The sequence below is a fragment of the Chrysochloris asiatica genome, unplaced genomic scaffold (assembly GCF_000296735.1).
Source record: "Chrysochloris asiatica unplaced genomic scaffold, ChrAsi1.0 scaffold00050, whole genome shotgun sequence".
NCBI lineage: Eukaryota > Metazoa > Chordata > Mammalia > Afrosoricida > Chrysochloridae > Chrysochloris > Chrysochloris asiatica.
In genome coordinates, this window is record NW_006408568.1 from 15,990,546 (window position 1) to 16,017,591 (window position 27,046).

Consider the following 27,046-nt stretch of genomic DNA (forward strand, 5'->3'; position numbering starts at 1 on the left):
AAAGGTAACATGGGTTTCCCTTGGAAGACCTACACTAGGATCATGCATGACAGCAGAGGGTCCATGAAAACAGAGAGGTCTGTTGGCGCCATGTGTAAGTGTTCAGCTGCAAATTTAAAGGTTGGCAACTGAATCCACCTACCATTCCAAGGGATTGAAGACCTGGCGATCTGCTCCCAGAGAAATTACAACAAAAATAACTCTATGGGGCAGTTCGGTCACATGGGGTCACTACGACTGGAAATTAACTTGATGGCACCCAACGACAACCTAGAGCAGAAACTGAGGCTGGATGGGACTGGTCCTCCATATCCAAATCCATAATTATTAGAATCTGAATAAGGTCAGGGTCAGGATCTCCAAATTTGGGAGGATTGAGGGCAGTGACAGATCAGACGGGGGCTGTGACAATTTGAGAAATGAAAGATTTAACAAAGAAAAAAAGATTGAGACACAAGGCCAAGGACATGCAATTAATTCACCGTCATATTTCCACACAGAATTAAGCACATGCTCAATTTCAATGATGTATGTTACTGGATTAAAATGCCTGAGAAAATAAATTCATTTATGACTTAACACCGAAAGGGAAAATTTTACAGTCACTGCTTTGTGCTTACAGTTTTCATGAAGTGCAGGAAAACCCAAATAGCATCTGATACAATTTACATAACTTTACATAATCTCATGATTACCATTTGGCAAGGAAGTATCTCTTGCATTTATTTGTCTCAGAAAATGACAAAATGGAAAACATTCTGGACAAGTAGCTTTCTATCCTATCCTGAGAATCACAGGAAGCCAATCTGGCAACTTTGCTTAGTAATTATTTCTAATCTTTCAAGGTTGAACATTTTATTCTAAAGTTTTACTGATGCAATTTAATCAATAAACAAGTTTTTAACTGACCCTTTGCTATCTTCAAAGCACTGATTGCAGAGTTGAGAAGATTCACTCATAGTTTAAAATTTATCTCAAGCTACGTGACCTGGGAACAAGTTATCTATTGGTCCTTTCTGAGACACATTTTCTTTATATGTAAAATAACAATAATAGCAGCTGCTTTAGAAAGTTATCCTAAGTCAAGGACTAAATTTAGTTACTTGGTATATAAATTTACTTACTTGGCTTACTTTAGTAAGCACACAATAACAATATTTTATGGCTGAGCACAACGTTTTAATTATAAAGCTATGATAAAATTCGTGGAGTCCTGGTGTGGCATTCATTGATGGTTAATGCGGTGGACTGACAAGTCGGTTTGCTCCACCCTACCAAACATGAGATCCTTCTCCAGCAACTGTTTCCTCCGGACAATATGTCCAAAGTATGAGACACGAAGTTTGGCCATCTTGGCCTCCAAGGAGCACTCTGGCTGCACTTCTTCCAAAACAGATCTATTGTTTCTTTTGGCAGCCCATGGCACTTTCAGTATTCTCCTCCAACATCATAACTCAATAGCATCAATTCTTCTATGGTCTTCCTTATTCACTGTACATACCAAAAAAAAAAAAAATTTTTTTTTTTTTTTGCCATTAAGTCAGTAATACCTCATGGAGAAGGTATAAGACAAAGCTGAACTGCCCCATAGAGTTTCCAAGGCTGTATATCTTTACAAAAGCAGACTGCCATATCTGTGTACAGCATTTCGACTCAGAGTAGCATGTGGGTTAGAACCATGGACTTTCACCAGCCAAGCACTTGGGCCACCAGGGCTTCTTGGCGGTATATTTGTTGTTAAGTGCCACTGAGTAGGTTCTGACTCATAGTGACCTTGTGAAAGGTTTCCGAGTCTGTAAATCTTTACAGGAATAGACAGCCTCCTCTTTCCCCTGTGGAGTGCCTAATGGGCTCAAACCACCGACCTTGTGATTAACATTCCAGTGCTTACACTACAGCATCAAGTATATAGTGGTGGTTGTAAGTGTACCACTGGCTGGGTTATGAAAGCAGAAAGCCTCACCTTTCTCCCATGGAGTAACGGATAGATTTGAACTGCTGACCTTGCAGTTAACAGCCCAGCTTATAATCCACTATGCTACCAGGGCTCCTTGCCACATATATGCTGTTGTTGCTGTTAACGGCCATCGAGTAAGTTCCTACTCAAAGCTACCCTGTATGGGGTTTCCAAGGTGCATCTGGTGAATTTGAACCGCCGGCCCTGTGATTCAAACCAACCTTGTGGTCCAGTGCCTTATCCCAGTGCGCCACACTGGGACTCCACCACATTTATGGTGGTGGGGGTGGGGTGGTTATGTGCCATGCACTTGGTTCTGACTCATAGCGACTCTGTATAGGGTTTCTGAGGCTATAAACCTTACAGAAGCAGAAAGTGTCATCTTTCTGCTGGTAGTTTCGATCTGCTGGCCTTGAGGTTTGCAGTTTGACTCGTAACCACTAGAGTCAAAAGACTAATACAAACACCAACCAGGGATTTGGAGGGGAAAATACTTGATTTCTTACTCATAAACAAGTAGTTACTTACCATTACCAGTTCAAAGGTTTTGATTTATATGAAGAACTTTAAAGCCTGCCGCTGTCATGTTTTTGCTCTTTATTTTTCATTTCACAAACTAAACAGCCAGAGTTTCTTAAGATTTTGTTCACAGAGTCTATGTATTTCAGAGTTTTCATAAATCTCATTCTTTGCTCTTCTCTGAGTTCTTATAACTAGAACATTTTTTGAGCTGAATGAAATCTTAGTGGTCTGATTTGGTTATGTTGTAAGATGAGGACACTCTGAAGCTCAGGCTAGATGCAGTCTCTGAGCTCATGCACACACACCAGCACAGGGATATCTGTAACTTCCACCTCCAGATTCCTGGATCCATGCCTGCAGGCAGGGTATAAACCCAGATGCCTGCAAGGCCCTAAGCAGATAAGAAACTGGAGCAGGGGTAAAAGATCTAGAGAGCAAACAAGTAACAATCCAAAAGATGCAGCTGTACTAGTCACTGACTGTCATGTGAGACTGCAGGTTCAGCAAGTCTACATCTTCAAGTCTTTTAAGAAATGTCAATAATTCAAAATTGTTAAAGGTATGATTTGTAAGTAATAGGTAAAATTGTTTCAAAATACTGTTTAATTCCAAACATATACACACACCCCTAGAAACCAAGTCTATGCATGTCTGTCGTTAAGGGCTGTGAAGTCATTTCTGGCTCCTAGAGACCCAAGGAGTCTGAACCGCCAACCTCATGGTTCTAATGAGCCTTGCAGTTCAGTGCTTTATCCCACAGAGCCACACCAGAACTCAACCAGACAGGTTTATACCATGGTAAATCCCTGCACAGGCTCTCTACCTGATCAAGTTAAGACTCAAAACCAGGTGAACTGCTTCAAAAGATCTAACAACTGCCTACAGAAACATGATTATTTTGTTTTCTACCTGGATATTCCTTCTTTCACATACTCTTGCTCAAGAATGACTTTTTGATGTGCAGGCTGAGTGGACGTAGGAGGGAGAATGGGAGTACACTCACAAATATGTAAAGATTTGACAGAGGATATTTCAAACCCTGTGCAAGGTCACTGTGAGTCAGAACCGACTCCACGGTACTTAACAACAACAACATATTACCTTGGCTGCAACCATATCCATGAAAGTGGTGGATCACACAGGGGGCAAAGTTCTGAAAACTTCTTACATACAACCTTGAGGGAACCATCCATAGGGCCCTGGGTCTCAGGATCATGGTCTCAGGGGACACCATGGTGAATTGGCATAACATATTCCACAAAGACTTTACATCCTACATTGGTAAGTAGAGACTAGGATCTAAAAAGTTCACGAGCCGCCATCTAAGTTACAACTATTGTTCTCTCCCTGTCAAGAGGAAAGAAGAATGATGCAAAATTGATAACACTTGGAAACAATTAGTCTAATGGTCTAATGAACCATGTGAACATCAGTGTTCATGCCCCTGAGACCAGGAAGAACTAGAGGGTACCTGGCTACCATTACCAACTGCTCTTAAGTTGATATTATTAAAGGTCCTGGATAGATTGGGAGAAAATGTGGAATAAAACTCAAAATTATTAAAAAAACAAAAAATAAAACAGGTTTTCTGATCATTTAGAGACTGACAGGAATCTGAGACTATGGTCACCCTTGGTCACTCTTCAGGTCTGGAATTGAACTTATCCCCGTGGCTCAATTTTCAGCCAAGCAATAGACAGATCTATAGGGAGAACAACAAAACAAGTGAGGTATGCACATCATAGAATGGTCAACCATTCACAATTAAAAGGGCAGTATTTGCTGAAGAAGGACCAAGTTCAGAAGGGCTGGGAAAGAAGGCGGAATGCAAACAAGAACCACAGGGAGTTAGTGGGAGGAGTGATGTTACATGGAGGGGACTGCAATCAGTGAGATGAAACAAAGTGTAAAATATGTCCAAGGCAAAACTGACCACTATAAATCTTCATGTAATTTCAATATAAAATTGTTCGTAAAACTGGCTTTTGGACAAAAGGACTCTATTCATTTTTTAAATGTATCACTTTTAATGTATTTACTGCCATATATATAAAACATGGTCCTACATCAGCAGCTCGGCAGGAGAAAGTGTGTAGCAGCCTGCTCCCATAAAGATTCCAGCCTTAGAAGGACACTTCTATTCTGTCCTATGGGGTCACTTTGAGTCAAAATTGCCTCAATGATACACAACAACAACACTTTCTTTTAACACTATGTATCTGTGTGTGTTTTCTCTTTATATCAAGCTGTCCAATATTTAGTGAAGCTACAGTCTGCTTTCTTCAACTCCAGAGTTGCCAGTTACGATTTTAATTTTGCACTTTAACTTTATAACATATATTCTTAATTTTCTTCTTAATAAATAAAAGGATTTCCAGCTACATGTTAAAGGCAGCTAATGAAAACCAATCTGACTGTTTTGGTTTCATTTTTGTTAAGTGCTGTCGAGTCGGTTCAGACTCATAGCGACTCTGCATAGGGTTTCCAAGGAGCAGTTGGTTTGAACTGCTGACCTTGTGGCTCACAGCACAGTGCTGATCCTACAATGCCATACCAGGAGTCCATTAGTATTATTAAACTGTCATTTAAACATAAATTTAAAACTTGGTAAGTCAAGTGAAATACAATCAAATTCCACAGAGTCTATAATTAAGCAAAGATTATTAATAAGCTCAGCTGCTAACCTAAAGACTGGAGGTTCAAGTTCTTTGGGGGGTGCTTCAGGAAAAAGGCCCAGTGGGGCAGAGACCGCTCTGACACACACAGGGTCATCACTGAGAAGAATCAGCTCAGTGACATCTGAATGGACTGGTACATCCTACTGCCCAAATCACTTTAGGGAGTACCGGTGTGGCGTTGGAGAATACGCTCTGGACCACAAGGTCAGTTTGAATCACAATGTCATTTGTTCAAACCCACCAGCTGTTCCTTGGAAGCCCTATTCCGAGTTGCTATGAGTCAGAACCAACTCAACAACAACAAAGAACATCACTTTGTAGTCACAGGCAGTGCCTGCCAATAGCTCTTACACTACAACCAACTACAGGAAAAACAGGAATTGCCCAAAGCAAGACCAGGCTTTATAACTTGGCAAGATTTAACCATATAACATAAGGCCATCTTCACACTTTTTCCTAGCACTTCATGAATAAACATTTCTTTATTCAAACAAGTTGTATATTAACTAACTCCAGTAATTTCAATTCAACTTTGAATGGTAAATAAAGTCATTCTGGCAAGACAACTGGCTTTGCAATTCAAATTACAAAAATTTTAATAATGGGGAAAATAAAAATTAGTGGCATGATTCCTAAGGCGCTGTAATTCCAATACTTTTATGACAACAGTAGAAAGCACACATAAATAGTTCTCAGTTTACAAGCTGAGGGATTTTCTTTGGCTATGCATCATCAAACGTATTTACCTGCAATCTTACAGGGGTATTTCTTTCAGAAACCGATTAAGCATCTGCTAAAACTCCAAAATTGTCCAATGCCAGACATTAAGAGGTAATGCTGCTACTGCTCAATAAGTAACAATGAAACAGTCACTGGATTAAATTATTTCCTTACATTATCACCATAAACAATAATTATTTGGCAGCTGCCCTTTGAAAGCTTTGCATGTGCTTATGAATAAATCAGGCCTTATTGATTTACTAAAGCCAAAACGTTTTACATTTTGCTCTTCTTCTATGAGGCATAATCCCGCACTGCTCTTAGTGATGCTGCAATGCAATATGTTTCTTAATACTTTTAATATGAAAGATTAATACTGATTAGTTTTTTAAGTAGAAACGCTGCTCTTTGGCCACTAAAACCTAGTTTCTGAAAAGGTCCCTGCAAGTGGAGTTCTCCGACTGCTGAGTAGAGTCACATCATAAGACAGAATTCAATGGTTTCCTTCCTCTTAACATTTAGCATAGTAATGACAACTCACACTAGTTCAAACATTAAATTAAATTACAATAGCAAGGTAAGAAAATATGGGACTGCAAAGAGCTCTCTCTACACGCTTTGTAAAACTATCATCTAGTCCTAGTGTGGCACTGCGGGTTAATGCGTTAGAGGGCAAGGTCGATTTTGAACCACAATGTCAGCAGAACAAGCTAACCTGCCGCTCCTCAGAAACCTATAGTGGGTCTGTTGCGTCCCACTCAACAGCACTTAACAACAACAAAACTAATAATGTGTCCCTCTTTCAATGAAATGATTACAGGAAATATAAGGCTACTTTGGATAATACTAAAACATCCTTAAGGTACTGAGTGCACAGGTAAGGTCTAAAAAGAGAAAAGTAGCCCTCTCCCACTGAACAGAATGGGTCGAATCACCAAGCACTTCTACATCCCCTTGCTCAATGCAACCCTGTTTTCAGACTGTCATTCACATGTCCATGATCTCAATTCAGCCTCCACTCACTACTCAGTCATGAACTCTTCGTTCTCTGGTTTTCAACAGGAAACAACCCACAATTCTTCATTATAGGCACTCACAACAACTTCCTAACTTAGTTGATCCTAGTAAAAAGCCCCAAGAGTGAGTCATTTAGAAATGTTTATTCTGTGCGCCATACAGATTCCTGGGCCATACTTTCATGGGTCTTAATCCCAAAACAAACCTCATTCTTCATCTCTCCTTGACTTCGAGTACACAAAAACAAACTCATTGATGTTGAGTCAATTCTGATTCACAGGGATCCTATAAGACAGAATAGAACTGCCTTATGAGGTTTAGAGGCTATAATCTTTATGGAAGCTGACTGACACATTTTTCTCTTGCGAAGTGGCTGTGGGTTCGAATTACTGATCTTTTTGGTATGCAGCCAAGCACTTAATCACTGTGCCACCAGTGTATAACACCCACTCCTGCCTTCCTCAACAAGGATCACAAACCAATAAATTTCAGAAATGAAGAGCAAGCATAACGACCCTGTATAGGGTTTCCAAGGCTTTAAATCTTCTCAGGAGCAAAAAGCTTCATCTTTCTCCCTCGGAGTGGCTATAAGGCTCAAACCTCAAACCTTGTGGTTCGCAGCCCATTGCTTATCATATGGAGCCACCACACTCCCTCATATACTATATACTATGTATATAAGGCTCTCTGGTAGCATGGTGGTTACCAATCGGGCTGCTAACTTCAAGGTCGGCATGGGAGAAAGATGAGGCTTTCTGCTCCTGTAAAGATTTACAGCCTCACAAATCCTGTACAGGGTCGCTATGAGTCAGAACCAACTCCACGGCACACAACAACATAATATACATGGAGTCCCGTGTGACACCGTAAAATAAGTACTAGACTGAAAGTTCATTTGAATCTCAAGTTCAGCTGTTCAAACTAACCAGTCACTCCTCAGAAACCCTATACAGGTTCCCTATGAGGAGAACTGACTTGATGGCACTTAACAACAACGTACTATATACTGTTGTTAAGTGCCATCAAGTCGGTACCAACTCATAATTATCCTCTGTACAATAGAATGAAATACTGCTCGGTCTTGTGCCAAGCTCACAATCATAGCTATGTCTGATCCCATTGCTGCTGCCACTGTGCCAATCCATCTCATTTGGTATCTTCCTCTTGTTCTTAAACCCTCCACCTTACCAAACATATTCTTCTCCAGGGACTGGTCCCTCCTGATAATCTGTCCAAAGTATGAGAGACAAAGTCTGGCCATCCTGGGTTTCTTCCAACATTGATTGTACTTTTGGCAGTCCATGGTACTTTCACTCATCTCCTCTAACACCATAACTTAATGATGCATTAATTCTTCTATGGTTTTCCTTATTCATTGTCCAACTTTCACATGCATGTGGGGTTACTGAAAATACAATGACTTGGGCCAGGTGCACCTTAGTCCTTAAACTGATATCTTTGCTCTTAAACACTTTTAAGAGGTCTTGTGCAGCAGATTTGCTCAATGCAATACGTTGTTTGATTTCTTGCCTGCTGCTTTCACGAGTGTTGATGGTTGATCAGAGTAAAATTAAGTCTTTGACAACTTCAATCTTATATGGATATTGTACATTGGTCCAGTGGTGAGAATTTTTGTTTTCTTTACATGGAGGTGCAAGCCATACAAAGGGCTGTGGTCTTTGATCTTCATCTACTTAACATTAAGTATTGTAAATACTCTTCGCTTTCAGTTTGCAAGGTTGTATCATCTGCAGGTTATTAATGAGTCATATCATACTGCAGGTTATTAATGAGTTTTTCTCCAATTCTGATGCCACATTTCTTCACATATTCCATGTTGTTGTTGTTAAGTGCACTGAGTCAGTTCTGACTATAGTGTGATTTATACACTATATGTATATATGTATACAGTATGTACGTATATACTACAGTTCCAAAGGGACGCTAGTAGTGTAGTGGTTACCAGGCTACTAACCTCAAGGTTAGCAGTTGGAAACTACCAGCCGTTCCATGGGAGAAAGATGAGGCTTTCTGCTCCTATAAAGATTTATAGCCTCAGAAACCCTGTACAGGGTTGCTGTGAGTCAGAACCGACTCCAAGGCACAGCACCACAACATAGTTCCATACTTTTCATCCATATGAGAAAGGAGACCTGATTCATAAACGAGGTACTAGTCTCAAAGATGAGATAACTGGTAGTCAACTCAAGGACAGAGCAAACTTAATGGTAATGGGAAGATTAGATCCCAGATCTCTTGTCTCCAGACACTGTGCTTCTCCCTTAAAGCCATTCTGATCCCTTGGATCGGTAAGAAAATCTCTCTATCACTACAGAACATTCCAAACAAAAACATGACGTGTCATGGATTGCCATAAAGGGTGTTAATATCCTGTGACGCCTTTTAAGTCTAACCACAGCAAAGATTGACCAGGTACGGTTGCAGAATGTACAACGATATTAGGTCTCTAAGACAGAAAACCGCACAAACAAGAATCCTTGTTCAAAAAATAGATTAGACTATTCCCTGTGGAAGCACTTCCGCCTCTGGCTACAAAGCAATAATTATCCTGTACTACAGCAATCAATAAAACCTCTTGCCCCATGAACCTGCTATTTCCTGACTTTGTTCTCTGTACTAAAGATTTCCACATCATATTGATTAGCTACTAAATTTTTTTTAAGTTCTTTAAAGAAAGCAATAAAGAAATCCTCACATTAGCATAACCTGTCATTGTCTGAACTGACTTCACATCTTTCAGTCACATTAATGGCAAATGAGCAGTTTCCCCTCTACAGGGCTTCCCCGTATTTCATTCTGAATTTGTCCTATTAAATGTGTCTACGTCTTGCCTAATAGCACAAGTCAGTGCGATACAAATTTGATGGTGTTTCTGAAACTGTAACTGCTGGCCATACTTTTCATCCATGTGAGAAAGGAGAACTGATTCATCAACGAAGCTCTGTCCTCAAACAACAGCATGGAGTGTTACCAAATGAGCCCATTTGTTCTTAGAGTGCTAAAATTCAGTACCCTGGAAGTTGTCATTAAGAGTGTTCACAAGAGAATCTATTATAAAGTGAAACCATCTCACAGCCTTTCCAAGGGCACTGAGCTACTAGCTACTAGACTGTTAGGGTGAGTCATGAATGAGATGGTGAAAGCACGAGCAGCAAGGGCTACAGCCTGACTCCCCTTCTGCAGCCCACTGAGTGTGCAGACACCCCTGGGGATAAACACATGTGGACGTGTGCGCGTGTCTTTCTTCTGAGACCGTAAGTGATCAACTTGCTGCCTTTTCTGAGCAATACACAGCCCTCCTTGTGAGTGCAATTCTCTATGATGTATGTCCTTCTGTACCTAGGGGTATCTTTAGTATTCGTGGCAAGTGGGAACTGGGACCATTCTCCTTCTCTGAGGACTGGCAGCTTCCCGGTACTGGGTCAGTATACATAATCCACCAAGATTGGTTCATTTTATGAAAGTTCAAAACTACCCAAAAACAAAATAAAATAAAACAGTTATCCCATCTGTTCCAACTTTAGTAACCCTACAGAACAGAGTAGAACTGCCCCATGGAGTTTCCAAGGCTGTAAATCTTTATGAAAGCAAACTACCACACCTTTCCCCCACAGAGTGGCTGGTGGGTTTGAACCACCAACTTTTTGGTTAGCAGCCAAGTGTCTTATTCACTGCATCACCAGGATTCCTTTCAGAACTAACAAGAAAATGAAATAATCGTACGTCACATCGTACCTTCTGAGTTCAGTGGGTATTTTAACTGAAAGTCAGATCAATTATTTACAAAAAATAAAAAAGACAGTGTTACATATAACTAAGTTAGATTGAGTCTAGGGTTAAGGGAAATAAGTATTACCAAATGCATTACAGTATGTTGCTTACCCTAAAACGGCTCTTTTTACCTGACAGTATGCTTAAGCAGAACTGGAATGGGAGTTAATAACAAAGCCTGACTCATTAGCAGCATCCACAGTACTCACCTGAACAGCATCCCATCAATACAGATGTTAGAAATACCATCTCAGAGATCACAATGCAAATGATACTGACTCAAAATGCAAGGAAGAAAGGTTACGTGGAGTTAGGGCTTTACTTGCCATAATAAATAGCACTGATTTTTTATTTCCTTACAGACATCTACTGGCTGCTATGTAGGAGCATTTTAACCTTTTTCATCAGGTCATTCAATTATTCAATATATATTTATCTAGAACTCGTCAAGCATAATCAAAATGGGCTACCTATTGGCCAATGTGCTACCATAGGGGTATACAGATGAGTGAACTCACACAAGGTCCCAGCATGCATGGACCTTACTGTCCAGAGGGTAAAATGAGCTCTAAGCAGAGAACCACAAAGAAAATTCAATCAAACCTAAATGCCAGTCAGGAGATGAGTGGGAAAACAAATGTGGCATAACATACAATGCAATATTATTCAGCCTTAAAAAGGAATGAGACATTATTATATGAACGCATAGGCAAATGCACAGAGTCAGAAAGTAGATTCATGGTTGATTGGGGCTGGGGTACAGAAAAATGGGGACTGACTACTAGTGGGTATAAGGTGTCTTTGGGGGTGATAAAATGTTCTAGAATTAGATAGTGGTGATGGTTGTGCAACTTTATGAATATATTAAAAATTACTGAATTCCATACTTTGAAAAGGATGACTTATGGAATGTGAATTGTGTATCAACTATGAAAAAGGAGGGGGGTAGTCCAGTTGCAGTCACTGTCAATACTAAGAGCACATGAAGCCATGTGAGCTTGGAGCAGGGTATGATGCTGGTTTCCAGAGAAAGAAATAGGTATGATGACAGTATGGGGGCATATAGAGGGGGCAATGGATAACTTGAGAAAGAGAAGAGAAAAGGAGTTCTAGGTACAGGAAAGAATAAGTCCAGTGACCCAAGACAAAAAGGAAAACAAAAAGGCTCTTTTTTCTCTTTCTCTTGAGATCCTACTAAGTAATCTAGCTGGTGGTTAAGGCCAAAGCAATGGAATCAGTCCAAACATGTGTCACATAAATTCAGCTCTTAAACTCCTTGCCATTTTTTATGCTCCTCCTTAGAAGGCCCACAATTATACATAACACGGGAGTATAGTAAAAACCACCAATCTGAAAAACAATGTCAAAACTTAGAAAACAAAAGGAAAAAGAAATTCAAAATGAGTTTTGAAATGGCATATAAATGTCTAAATCTTTTCAGGAAATATTCCACACATAGCTTGAGAGTTGGCATGAAAAGTTTCCAAATATAACTGCTGCTTCTATCACAGCCCTGGTGTGGCACAGTGGGTTAATGCACCACACTGCAAAGCCGCTTGAACTGCGAGGTCAGCGGTTCAAGCTCACCAGTCGCTCCTTGGAAACCCTATACAGGGTCTCTATGGGTCAGAACAGACTTGACGGCACTTCACAACAACAACAACTATCATATCAGGAAACAGAGAATCTGATGTTGAGATTCGAATTCTGGAGACTCCATTATTGTCACTTATAGGATCAGATGAGTTTCTTGAATTCATTTTTTAAATGCAGCTCGTTCTTTCCCAACCTTTACAGTACTGGCAATGTGAGCCAAATAAAAGTCTTTGAGGGGGTAGGGGGGAGGGCGAGAGGTAGTAGGGTGAAGAGGATAGACTGCTCTGTACATTGTAGGGGGGTTAGCAGCATCCCTGGCCTCTTTCCACTAGATGCCAGTAGCATATGCCCTCTCCTTCCCAGTAATGAAAACCAAAACTGATTCCAGAGATTGCCAAACTTCCCCTAGAGAGTAAAATTGCTCTGGTTGAGAACCACTGTTTTCTAGCAACTAAACTGATCTATCTGCACACGCTTTGACAATTCCCTAAAGAGTGATGTCATTTTTCCTCTTCTGTTTGGTTTACTACATGCTTCACACCCAACAGTCTCTCCATGACAAAACAGATTAAAATGTATTGGAAAAGCCTCTTTAAGATATTCTACAGTACTGCTCAAAATGTCAAATCTCTAAGGAAAAAGAAAAGTAACACCATCAATCAGCAAAGAGAAAATAAGACCTCAATCATTAGCATTCCTTCCACCTTCCTTACCTACCTACCCTCAGAAAGCAACTTGAGGATTATGCTCAAAAGCTTTCATCTCCTAACGGCCACTGTTGGCCAAACTGTCAAATCCAGCTGACATCCAAGCATGCACCCATGTCCCCTTGCTCCAGTAACCTTAATCTTTAAAGAGAAGGAGATCTTTCTACCAAAGCAATTATCAACCGTCTGCAAGGTTCTCTCTACCCTAACAGAGATGACAAATATTAAAAGTGATGATGGCTCATCACTCGAAAGTCTTCAAAATGTGGCGCAACTGTTGCCTGCATGTATAGAGCTTACCATCTGGGGGCATCAACACTTTGTTGTTCTGTGTGCACCACCCCACAGGGTGGAGATCTGCTATCACCACGTCACACCAGAAGTCAGCCCTACGATCCTCTCCATAACCACAGTAGCGAAGAAGCAGCAGCTGTCCACACGTTGTGATGATGGTGGCCACCCAGTATGTGTCCGGGTTGTTCTTATTGGCTACCTCCAGTTTCATTCCTGGCTGGAAGTTGCTCTGAATGCTGATTTCAACCTTAAGGAATCAGAAACATAGGAAAACCATTATTATACTAAATACATGCATGCAAGAGATTACAAGAACTATTAAACACACAGCCGTTAAAACAACATTTTTGGTTCCCAACAGCAGCAATACCTAATAGAAATATAATGCAAGCCAAAAAAACCTATTTTAAATTTTCTAATAGTCACAGTAAAAAAGTAAAGCTAAGTGGATTAAATTAATTTTCACAGTGCATTTCATTTAGCCCAACAGATCCTAAGTATTATTTCAACATGTAACCAATTTTTAAAATATTAAGATCCTTTACATTCTTGCTTTAGAATGAAGTCTTTGAAATTCAGTATATAATCCACACTTACTCACTCATCGCCACTGGGTCAATTCCAACTCATAGTAGCCCTTCAGGACACTGCAGACTGTTCCTTAGGGTTTTCAAGTCTGTGCTGAATCATTAAGCGATCAGACAACCTCATCTTTCTCACTTGGAGAGGCTGGTATGTTTGAACCACCAACCTTGCGGTTAGCAGCCCAATTCTTAACATACTGCACTACCAGGGCTCCTTACTCTACACCAAGAGCACAATTTCAATTTGGTCTGCACAATTTTCAAATGTCCAACAGCCTCATGTCACATGGCCAGTGACTATTGTGCTCAACAGCACAACCCTGGGTATATATATTTTTTTCCTTGGATTGTTTTTTTTTTAAACTGGAGTTATTTGCTGTTTTTATGTGCTATTGACTTGACAAAGTAGAAATGTCCCATAGGATTTTTCTATACTTTAATTTTTACAGGAGCAGACTGCCAGATCTTTTTTTCTGAAGAGCCTTTGGGCAGGTTCAAATCACCAACATTTCATTTAGCAGTCAATTGCCTAACCACTGCATCACCACGGTTAATTAGGGTGACAGCCTACTAATATTTATCAACTCTACCCACGACCCCTGGTGAGGCACTGTGGGCTAATGCACTGGACTACAAGGTCGATTTGAACCACAAGATTAGCAGTTCAAACTTAGCAGCCCTCCTTGGAAATCTTACACAGGGTCACCATGAGTCGGAACTGACTTGATGCACTTAGGTACTTAATAACATCATCTCAGCTGTATAACAGGAGGGGTCTTATTATGTTTTCATATTTAACTCTTAGTTTTACTAAGTCGTCTCTTATGCTGTCTAAAGAAGGTATTTGAAATAAACAAATCATTTGTCTTGCAGAAATCTATCATTCGTTCTCCAGCATCATTTCTATCACCAAGTCCAAATTTTCCAACTACTGGTCCCTCCTCTTTGCTCCCTACTTTTGCATTCCAGTCACCAGTAATGAGCAATACATCTTGATTGCATGTTTGATCGATTTCAGACTGAAGAAGTTGGTAGAATTCTTCTATTTCATCTTCACTGGCTTTAGTGGTTGGTGCATAAATTTGAATAATAGTGGTATTAACTGGGCTTCCCTGTAGGCGCATGGATATTATCCTATCACTTATAGCATTGTACCTCATGACTGATCTGGATATGTTCTTTTTGACGATGAATGCAACACCGTTCTTTTTCAATTTGTCATTCCCTGCATAGTAAACCATGTGGTTATCAGATTCAAAATGACCAATACCAGTCCATTTTAACTCACTAATGCCTAAGATATCGATGTTTACGCGTTCCATTTCATTTTTGACCACTTCCAATTTTCCCAAATTCATACTTCGTACATTCCATGTTCCAATTTTCAATGGATGTTTACAGCTGTTTCTCCTCATTTTAAGTTGTTGCCCATCAGCAAATGCAGGTTCTGTGTGCTTTTCTCCCCCGAGCTTAACTGTATTCATGTCATTATGGCCAACCCTACTTTGAGTAGGCATTTTTTTCCACAATCGCTTTCTGAGTGCCCTCCCACCTTCCAGTCCGATATCTGACAATGTTTCTCTGCTATACATAGAGTTTTCAGTGACTAGCGATTCGGAAGTAGTTTGTCACTCTTTCTTCCTAGTCTGTCTTTGTTTTGTAGCTCATCTGAAACCTTTCCACCATGGGTGACCCTGCTGGTTATTTAAAATACCGGTGGCATAGCCCTCAGAATTACAGCAACTCAAACCACCACAGCACGACAGACAGATGAGTGGTGGCCGTTTGGTTTTATGTCTATACTGTCTCTTTAAATTTCTATGTCAATCTTGATACAATCCTGATATAATCAGTTTACTAAGTGGTTACAATCACATTCAAAATAAATTATATTATTATACATGTAAGTATAAAAAAAGAAATGGAAATATCTACATGTACAAAGTCATGTAAAAAAAATTTAAAGGTTTTAAATTCCTTTTTAAAACAACACTTTACCTCCAAAAAGAATGAAGTATTTTATTAAAATAAAGAATGAAAATCCTAGCTTTTTAGTTCAACACAGAAGCAAAAAGGTTAGAGAATTATCCTAACTTGCTCATAAGAATCAAGTAAAATCTTTGCCCTCCACAGTCTAGTGAGACAATGTTTCTCAGAACTAAAATTTTATTTCCACTAAAGCAGTAGTAATGCCTCAGAACTTGGGTTCTGGAAAATTGAGCTTGATCCAAATAGTTTCTAAATACTTAGGGTCATTGCCTCTAATTTGACTCAACTGCCCACAAATGGCTCTAAAATGTTTATGTGTCATTTCAAAATAAAAGTATCAGTTCAAAATTAAAATATAAATCCAGGTACTAAGAAGCCACAAAACAACATACTACTTGCCTAGTTTGCTGGCTTCTATTTACTCAAATGAACCTAACCTCTCAGGCTGTATGCCTAGAAGGTAAGGGCATTTTCTAATTTTGCTTTCTTAGGCCTATGCCCCCCATTGCTGAAAGGCCCATTACAAGTCTCACTGACTCATTAGGGTTCTCTTTACAGTGAATCTTTACAGAAGCACTCTGCCCCATCTTTCTCCTGAGGAGCAGCTGGTGGGTTCGTACCTTTTGTTAGCAGCCCAGCACTTAATCACTACTTGCTTCTTACGCATAGCACAAAGTTGAAACTGTAAACCTTTTCACTCACATTGAGCACCCAACCCTGAGCCCAGCCACACATTAGATGATATGTCTTCGTGGCCTGTGTGCTTTCAGGTAGACAAGTTTGCAAGAGCAAAGTCCGTCTTACCTACAGCGAGCTATGAAAAATCACCAACCTTTCACAATTCCACCTTATTTCTAGGAGATCAAGGCTGAATGTCCCTCTTCTATTCCTTTCATCTCTCTATTAATTCACCTCCACCCTCTAAATGTAGATTAGAAGAGAGGCAATGCTTTACGTACATGTTTGAAAGATGTGTGAGGAGCTGCATTTGCACCTGTTTCTTCCAAATATTCTCCCCAATTGAAACCGATCTCCTCCAAGCTTGAGCCATCTTCTGTTCAAAAATAAAAAGAATATCAATATTATAGTGCATAATAGAAAGAATATTGAAAGTACCATGGACTGCCAAAAGAACAATAGACCTGTGCTGGAAGAAGTACAGCCAGAGTGCTCCTTGGAAGCCAGGGTGGCCAAACCTCATCTCTTATACTTTGGACATACTGTCAGGAGGGATAGTCGCTGGAGAAGGATATCATGTTTGGTAAGGTGGAGGGTTGGAGAAAAAGAGGAAGACCCCCAGCAAAATGGATTGGCACAGTGGCAGCATCAATGGGCTCAAACGTGGCAACAATTGTGAGGTTGGTCCAGGATGGGGCAGTGTTTCGTTCTGTTGTGCATATAATTGTTATGAGTTGGTAATGACTCGATGGCACCTAAGAACAACCACAACAAAACCCAACCCTCCTGCTGTTGAGTGGATTCAGAGTAGAACTGCCCCACAAGGTTTCCGAGGCAGTTATAATGGCTGATGGCCACATGTTTCTCTTGTGACTTCCAGTTAGCAACCTGGCACTTTAACCACTGCGTCACCAGGACTCCTGAAGAACTGAAAATCCTTAAGAGGTAGAACAGTTCAAGGGCATAACAGGATCTTACCGAATTCTTTGTATTAAGTGCAATGATTTTTGAGACCATTGGCTAAAGAAACACTGAAGAAACTCTGCCTCAAAAACCCTGACAAAAGTTAAGGGTGAATTTAGGTGTTTGATGCTCTTATGTGAATGAAGAAGACTAGTTCAAAACATAGTTGCCGCATTTTTGTGTCTTACCATGAAATTTGTCATTGTAGACACCTCAACCTTTAGGAAGGTTGGAGGACAAGATAAAGGAAACCTTTGGAACACTTGTGTTACACGAGAGGGCTTCACAAAGTTTGTGGGAAAATGTAATGAAAGGTTAATGGAATTTTTCCAGAAACTTTTTGAAACTCAACACTATTTGTCCACGGTCTCCTAACTGTGCACACAGTGATTTAATGGAAACTGGGGGTTACAAAATACTGTCACAGATTGTCAGTGCTACAGGTGACAATACAAAGCATTGACTCCAATGTCATTTTAAGGATAAGAAAAGTGAAGCCCAGAAAGTCTGCAAGTATTTAAGGCTCACAGAAAGTCAGCAGCAGAAACAGACCAGGTTGTCATCAGACAGATCCCTGATTCCCACCAGGTTCACGGGTTACACTCCTGCTTTCTGCCAAGACAGACCCCTCAAACAAAGATGCACCAGCAGAAACGAAAAGGACACATTTGTCCTCAAGTACAAGAAACAAAGAAAATACAATTAAACACACAAAATGGCTCTTAAAAACTTAACCTCAAGCTGTTGTTAAGTGCCTTCCAGTTGGTTCCGACTCTTAACAACTCTGTACAGGGTTTCTGAGGTTATAAATATATGCTTGCTGTTGCAAAGTATTGACAAGTGGGTTCTGACTCATAGCGACCCTGTATAGGGTTTCTAAGGAGCGACTGGTAAGTTTGAACCGCTGACCTTGTGGTTCAAACCAATCTTGCAGTCCAGAACATTAATCCACAGCACCACCCCAGGACTCCATAAATCGATACTGGAGCAGCAAATTTCTTTTCTCCCAAGGAGTGGCTGAGAGGCTTGAGTCACTGATCTTGTGGTTAGCGGTTCAGTACTTATCCTATAGAGCCATCATACTCCATAAGTAAGCGATTTTAAATTTGCACAGACCCACAAACCCTGTCTCTAAAATAAATCAACATTTTTTATGAAAGAAACAAGTGTAAATTGTTTCAATTTGATGAACTTGACGTATACTTATGGACGTAGTAGCTCAATACAACAACTGAGAGGGAAGGAGTCCTCACATCAAGTATCAATCCTATCCCCTCTGGATACATGGTAGATAGGGCTACCTAAAAGGAGCAGGTAATAAAGGCATGAAGTGACTGGCTTACAAGTTTTCAAGAGGGAGTTTAGTTTAAGAGTGTATGGGGTAAGGTAGAGTCCCCATTGAATAGTTTTCATCTTGTCTAGATGGGTCTGGTGAAAAGAGATGGGGATAAGATTCTTATGATTCAATAGTAATTGTTATCATGACTAATTGCAACTGTCACAGCTGTAAAGGTAGAAGTTCTGTAACAAAAAGTAGGGAGTAATTAATGTTACAGTCCAGAAACAGAGGACCCTAGGACCATCTGCATGAGCAGAATGTGGGGCCCTTTCCAGAGAGGCAGCAACACCAAAGATGGAGGCAGAGATGAAGACATGGAGCAAGAGAGCAGCTAAGGACTCCAGACTCATGGAAAGAGAGGGACTGAGTGCTGGCAGCCAGGAGGCAGGCTTGCAGAATGTGCCCTTTGGTTGTTTAAATTATTATATATTCCTGAGTGCTTTTGTATACAGCACCCCCCCCCCAAAAATAATAAAACAAAGGGAGCAGAAGCAAACATTGTTGAATGATGATGCATGGAGGGGACTGTAATCATTGCAATGAAAGCAATAAATGTAAAGTTGATGTTCTCCCATGTAAACGATGATTCAATTCACAATAAAAACTTCTTAAAAACTTTTTGATTCTCTGTCTTGCTTTAAAAGACCTCCAGATTTCCCCTCCTTGGTGTTAAAGACATGATTTTGATGGTACATGGCGGGGATTGTAATCGTTGAAATGAAACGAAGTGCATGATTTGTTTCATGTAAAACTGTTGATTTGCACTGTAACCTTCACTCAATTCACAATAAAAAGTTATTTTAAAAGAAAAAAGGATATAAATTGTGCAACTGAAAAGGACCAGATGATGTATTTTAAACAACAGAATATCTACATATGATGTTCTTGCTTCAAATGGAGAGAAGTAGTACGGGGTACACATTTTTTTTAACTTATGTGCAAGGCTATCAACTCTACTAACTCGATGGCACTTAACAACAACAATTATAAGGGAAAAACAAGCAGTAGGAAGAGCCAACAACAAGAGTTTCAAAAGTTTAGATTCTCTTGTAATAATTCTCAATAGCTGTTCAAGCCCATATTGATCCTGCACATTACAGCCTATTTCATTGGCCAACAATAAATGGTGGTATCAATATGCTATTAAGGAGCTCTGAGAGCATAGTGGTTACAAATCGGGCTGCGAATTGTAAGGTCAGCAGTTCGAAACTACCAGAAAGATGAGGCTTTTTGCTCCTGCAAAGATTTACAGCCTCGGAAACTCTGTTCAGGGTCGCTATGGGTCAGAACCGACTCGACGGTACTTAACAACAACAACATATGCTATTAATGCTGCTGTTAACCGTCGTGACCGATGCTGACCCGCGTACGACAAAATGAAACATTGCCCTATCCTGCAGTATCTTCCCAATCGTAGGTGTGGCTTGAGTCCACTGTTGTAGCCACTGTGTATTCTGAGTTGCCTTCCAACCTCAGGGCTCATCTTCCAGCATATACCAGACAATATTCTGTTGTGTACTATAGTACTTTCATTGGATCATTTTTTTTTAAACAGATCGCCAGCCCTTTCTTCCTTGTCTGCCTGAGTTTGAAAGTTCTGCTGAAACCTGTCCAGCAAGAACAACCCTGCTGGTGGTTGAAATCCTAGTGGCAGAGCTTCCAGCATCACAGCAACATGCAAGCCTCCACAGTAGGACCAACTTGACAGATGGGTGGTTGGTTCTTAATGTACAAATGATATATCCTAGCAAGGTGGACCAGGAGAATCTATGACAGGAGGACCTACCTAGGAAACAAAGCCCTGTGCTTGGAGATTAGGGCTAGGAAAAGTAATTTATTGGTAACACTCTACATAGTCCCAGAAATTGATAGAAGAGGATAACTTTTATAAGGTCAGCAAATGCTTAATTGTTACCTTCATTTTCAACCATAAATTTTACCATTTACTTACCCATAAATTAAAGTTTATTTACAAATTAAAGTTGGGAGTCCTGGTATGGCGCAGTATGATGAAGCACTGGACTGCAAGGTTGGTCTGAACCACAAGGTTGGTGGTTCAAACTCACCAACCTCTCCTCAGAAACCGTCTACAGAGTTGCCATGGGTTGGAACAGACGTGATGGCACTTAACGACAACAACAATAATAAATCAAAATTGCTTAGAAATGCCTCATCAAATGTAACTCCAATAAGATGGTTTATAATCAAATGACCAAGGGGGTTAAAAAGCCATCTGAAGATTAAAACCTTTTCTTTGTACCTCTCACAGCATGATACTTCATCCAAGGATCTATGCATTTCAAGCAGAAATATGTTCCGTTAAGAATATCACCGATTCCCACAGTCAGCAGTAAACAAGGGATAATGGGACACGAGAACTGCTAGGATACAATGAGTTTAGAAGCTTGGATGGCACAAGCGGTTTGCAATCAGAGGCTAACATAAACACTGGTGATTCGAACCCACACAGAACAAAAGCCTGGTGAATTGCTCCTGTAAAAATTATAGGAAGGACCACCTTGAAAGGCAGTTCTATTTTGCAACACATGGGGCCACCATGGGGTCACCAACTCAACAGCAGCTAAAAACAAGACACAGAAAAGCAAAGAAAATTCTAGCAGTCCCATTCTGAGAAACCTCTCAAGAGTGTCACCTAGTAGCTCTGCTTGCAATCTTCCCCAAACAGAGCTGGCCATCTATTTTGCACACCATTATCTTCAGGTTTACCAAATTAATTGTATTTATTTGTTTTCTGGAAGAAGTGCAGCCAGAGTGCTCCCTGGAGGACAGTATGGCCAAACTTCATCTCTCAAACTTCAGACATACTGTCAGGAAGGACCAGTCGCTGGAGAAGGATATCATGTTTGTTAAGGTGGAGGGTCAGAGAAAAAGCGGAAGACCCCCAGGGAGACAGATTAGCAAAGTGGCAGCATCAAAGGGCTCAAGCATGGCATCAATTTTGAGATTGGCCCAGGACCATGCAGTGTTTCATTCTGTTGTGCATAGGGTCACTATGAGTCAGTACCGACTCGATGGCACCTAACAACAATAACAAGTCAACTCAGAACTATTTATTTGCTAAGGTCACTGGGTGTTGTGGCAGTTTGATAGCTAACCCAGTGCAGACATCACATCCCACTTTTCTAGCTTCAGTTCAAACCACACCCCATTGTAGACCCTACCTGCTGCTCCAGCTTCACAAAGTGACCACACATTGTCAAAGCAATGCAGAATGAGCTACCCTGTATCTGTAAGTCCAGTTCTCTACTAATTGCTGTACATGCATCCCCTCGTTTAATCCAAGACCCCTGACAAATGGATACTATTATTCCCACCTCACAGAAAAGAGGACTAGAGTTCAGAAACATTAGATCAACCACTTAGGATAACACAGCAGCTCACTGTCAGTCAGGAGTCCAACACAAGCAGCCTGATTTGGAAACTGCCTCTCTTGACTTACTAAGTTAAGCACTTCACCTTGCCGTTCATTATTCCTCTGCCTTCTCATGCTTTTTATTCTGCATCAAGAACCATCCTACCACGGCCACCCCATGCTCCACCTGAAGACTCCAAGGTGACCTTTAAGGCCTGTTGTTGTTGCTGTTGTTAAGTGCCATTGAGTCGATTCAAACTCATAGTGACCTTGTTTAGGGCTTCTGAGGAATGGCTGGTGAATTTGAACCTCCAATCCTGCAGTTCAAACTGACCTTGTGGTCCAGTGCTTTATCTTACAGTGCCACTTATCAACCTCTTAAACACTCCAAAGTCAAAGCCACAACCAGGAGACAGGGAGAGTACCTAGAACCCTATTTTAAGGAAAGAACCCAGAGAGAAGATGTGGACATAAAAAACTGGTCCTAAGGAGGCAAAAGTCCTGGGTCAATCTCTATGATAGAAGTTTTCTAAAAAGTATAGCATTTAAAAATGGAATGGTCACTCTTTTTTGAGTGACTCCTTCCTGCACACTGGACACATTCAAATCAATACTGAATTGTTAGTGCTGTTAAGTGCCAGTAAGTGCATTCTGATTTCTGAGGCAAGGCTGGTTGGTCTGAAATGTGTCTTGTGTGGTTAGCAGTACAGAGCTTATCCTATAGCATCACACCAGACTCTACTGCACACTATCAAGCTGGTTCTGACTCACTGTGACCCTGTATTGGGTTTCTAAGGTGAGGCTGGTGGGTTTGAACCACCAACCTTGTGGTAAAAACCTAGTGTTTATACTACAGTGTCACAACAAGACACATTCAAATCAACACTGGCCAAAAGCTTGGGATCAGAGCCTCGGTGAATCTCTTTACCATTATTTCCCCAACCTCAATGTTCAAACCAGTGGTGAAGGGAAGACCACAGCCTAAAATATCAACCTCAATTTTTCCTGCTGCTCTTTATTCCTCATGCAGTTTTAATCTAGGCTATGAGTAGTTTGCCAAATGTTTTGTGTCCATAAATGTTCTGTTCATAAAAGGCTACATTCCAGTCTCTTTCCCAACTATAAAATAAAAAATTTAAACCTAATGAGTCATCATGGCTATTCAGGCTCATATTGGCCCTAAAGGACAAAGTATGCTTTCTGAGGCTCTGTATCTTTAGGGGAGCAGATAGCCTCATTTACCTCCCTCAGTGAAGCTAAAGGGTTCAAACCACTAACCTACTGGTTAGTAGCCCAACTCTTAACCAACTGCACCACCAAAACCCCTTTTTCTCAATACAAACAAACAAACAAACAAACAAAAAGCAAACCATGCAGAATGCACCTTTGGGTATTTAAACAATTATTATATATGCTTAAGTGTTTTTGTGTACATTAAAAAAAAAAAAAAAAAAAGGGAGAACAAACAAGATGGTGGATAGAGTAGAAGTGCAGTAAGGAGCTCCGTCAGCAACAACACAGGATACAGGACCAAGCAGGCTCAGGGAACAGTCCCAAAATTCTAGCCACCATATAAAGGAATATTTAGAAGGCTGGAAGGCTTACAGCTAGGGAAATTTGTAGCAGAAGTAAGAAATCCATTATTCTAATTCAAGACACTCAGCTGCTCCCGGAGCTGCCATCTTGGGTGAGACCAAGCAGGGGAAGGATCAGAACAGTCAGGGACACCTGACAGAACTGCAGAGATCAAGTTGTGGACATTCTTTCTTTTTATTTATTTATTTATTTTGATATCTGTGTATTGGTCTCTCGCTGCTGTCTGTGCACCTCTATTCTGGTGACTAGAGGGTGGTGCCTGAGCGAGGAAACACCCCACCTCCAATCCCACCCCCAGAGGGTGCGCACAGATCTCCACCACATTTAAAGTGACAGTTTCCACTTAAAACCAAATGGCAGCGAACAGCCACAGCTGACCCTGAACTGTTTATCATTAGGAAAAAGGCCTAAACGGGGATTGTGGAGCAGGACATGCAGACTAAAATGTAAACAGGCCAAATATTAAATCCTGAATTATGTCCAATGACCAACCGTGGCATCTTGAAATTTCACAAGAAGAAGAGTGAAAAGGGAAGCCCATCTCCTGATCAATTCTACCTGAAGTCAATCAAAAAGCATAAAAAATACCAAAATACACACCTATCTAAGTATTAAGGCCACAGATAACTCTTGAATATGCCCCCCAAAACAGAAGCAGGTAACCATATCAGCACATGTCCAGAAACAAGATAAAGTGACTAAGACAAATGAGCTGTAAGTAGACCTACTCTCCATACTGGAAGATGAGCAGGCTGTGGAAATGCCTGAGAAGGAATCAGAAAAATGATTATAAAATGTATCAAAACACTATATAATGGAGTTGAGAAAAATAAGGAAGAAGTCGAAAGCACTACAGAAACAATCACATACAATAGATAGAGCAATGGAAACAATTAAAAACCTACAGAAAGAGGTCCAAATGATTAATAATAGAATATCAGAAATGGATAATACACTGAAAAGGCAAAGGATTAGAATTGAATAGATAGAAGCCAGAACTAGTGAGCTAGAAGATAAATCTCTCAACACAACTAAGATAGAAGAGCAAACACAAAAAATGATTAAAAAAAAAAATCTGAAGAAGGCCTAAGATTCATGTTGGAAAACAAGAAGAATAAGTTAAGAATTATTAGCATTCTGGAACAGGAAGAATCACAGAAGTCCAAAGACGATAGTTGAAGAGCTTCTGGAAAAAAATTCCCCTAACAACATGAAAAGTGAAAAGATAGGCATTCAAGAAGCTCAATGAACCCCAGGAAGGATAGACCCTAAAAGACAATAACCAAGACATATAAAAATTAAGCTTTCCAAAATCGAAGATAAGGACAGAATCCTGAAAGCAGCTAGGAAAAAGAGAAGTGTAACATACAAAGGCAAGCACGTCAGATTAAGCTTGGCTCTCTCAACAGAAGGCAATGGGGAGAGATATATAAAACCCTGAAACAAACACACAAAAAAAACTGCCAACCAAGAATCCTCTACCCAGCAAAGCTGCCAATCAACTACAATGCTATAATCAAAACATTCCAAGATAAACAGAAGATAAGGGATTTTGCCAAAGCCAACCCTGCTATGAAAAACATCCTAAAGGAAGTTCTGTGGACTGAGAACCAACAAGAACAGACAACAACCAGAGAATGATGTATGTGGCAGCATCACCCTGAACTCAATAGACAAATGGAAGAGTCAAGAACAGAACAAAATTATAAGAACAGAGGATCTGGGAAGTCAGTCTATGATCAAAACAATTACAACGTGAAAGAAGGTAAACACAGAGGAACAGAGATCCAGGTGGTGGGAAGGTCAGGTAGATTACAGGATAAAATAGACTGTCTTAAATGGAGAGAAGAGTTAATAGAATACAAGTTAAACACAATAGTGGGGTTGGTGTGGGGGGTTTATTTTGGTGTTGAGGAGGGCAATACAAGTAGGGGGAGGCAGAGGAAGAACAAGATAAGATAGGGGAACACTGAAACAGGTTTGCATGGCCTACGTGGGACAGACGTAAATAGTGATGCATCTTCAACCTTGGAACAACAGGGCTCTGGGGTACAGGGATATAGGCATAGCTTGAAGAGAGGAAATAATATTAAAATGCTTGACTGTCTTATGAATATTGGTTTCCCTTGCCTACTATTGTAAAATAGACACTTGAGTGGGATAGAAAGGAATGTTGGAAAACATAAATACAGAAAACTTGTAAGCCTGTCTCCTGCTATAACTGATTGGAATACCTAAAAGGGGTTCTAGAACTTGCCCAGTGAAATAGGCCTCGAGCAAATTCTTTGCAGAGCATAGGACCTTAGGGGGAATCCTGAATCCCATCCAGAACTTTCTAAGGTGGGACATTCCCACTAGCAAGGACAAGCAGACCAGCCTGGAACAGCTAGAGTGACAGAAGATACATCTTCAAAGAAAGATCATCAGGAAAAATCCCAAACAAAAATGTCAGCATGACTGGCTACTACAAGAATAAGCAAGCTGCTCGCCTGGAAGCAATCAAGGCAAGCAATGAATGGAGGCATAAAGTCCAACAACTAAATCCAGGTGCCTTTCATAAACTAAGAGAACCATTTCAAGAGAACGTAAAGCAAGAGTAACCTTAAAAATGAAGCTTTAAAGCCTATCTGTTGTTCTAGAAGACAAGATGATGTTGGAACCAAGAATGATCAGATATATTTGCGTAATGTAGCTCTGTACTATCAGAAGAATAATATCCAAAGAACAGTCCTACAACAAGAATCCTTAATTTCTTTTCTTGATTCTGCCAATAATTAACTATGTGAAGTTTACCTCACGTCATTATATATATTTTATGTATAAAATGTGATATCCATCAAATACTTAAAAATTCAATGCAGTGGAGAAAATAAATTCAAATGTCAGACTCAACTACCTTAGCTTAGTAAATGTATCTATTGTCAGGGACCAGCCTCAACAAACTTATTAGGGGGCTAAGGAAGGGAGATGTGGAGTAGGTAAAAGGAATCACACAGAGTCGATACTTTGTGTTGAATCTTCTTCTAACTTTACTCAATTTTTTAACTTCTTATATACCGTTACAATACACCATGATCTCATAGTAATCAATTTCTTTAAAGTATAATCTATGCTGTCATTACATTTACTTTTGATTCATGAATCTTCTAGTTACATCAAAGAACATCAAAATATTTTCCTTGATCATTTCACATACTGCTTCCTTATACTCCTTGTTGTTGTCAAGTGCCATCGAGTCGGA

At 40.2% G+C, this 27,046-nt stretch overlaps 1 protein-coding gene across 1 annotated transcript in view; it reads right to left on the minus strand.

The window, feature by feature from the left end:
- The window catches only part of SFMBT2 (Scm-like with four mbt domains 2), a 293,191-nt gene that overhangs the window by 255,777 nt on the left and 10,368 nt on the right, over nt 1-27,046 (minus strand). Inside the window, exons 2-3 of the mRNA XM_006862794.1 lie at nt 16,816-16,910; nt 13,290-13,530 (exon numbers count right to left, since the gene is read on the minus strand). Of these exons, the coding sequence (XP_006862856.1) occupies nt 13,290-13,530; nt 16,816-16,910 (336 nt within the window). The remainder of the gene's footprint in view (nt 1-13,289; nt 13,531-16,815; nt 16,911-27,046) is intronic.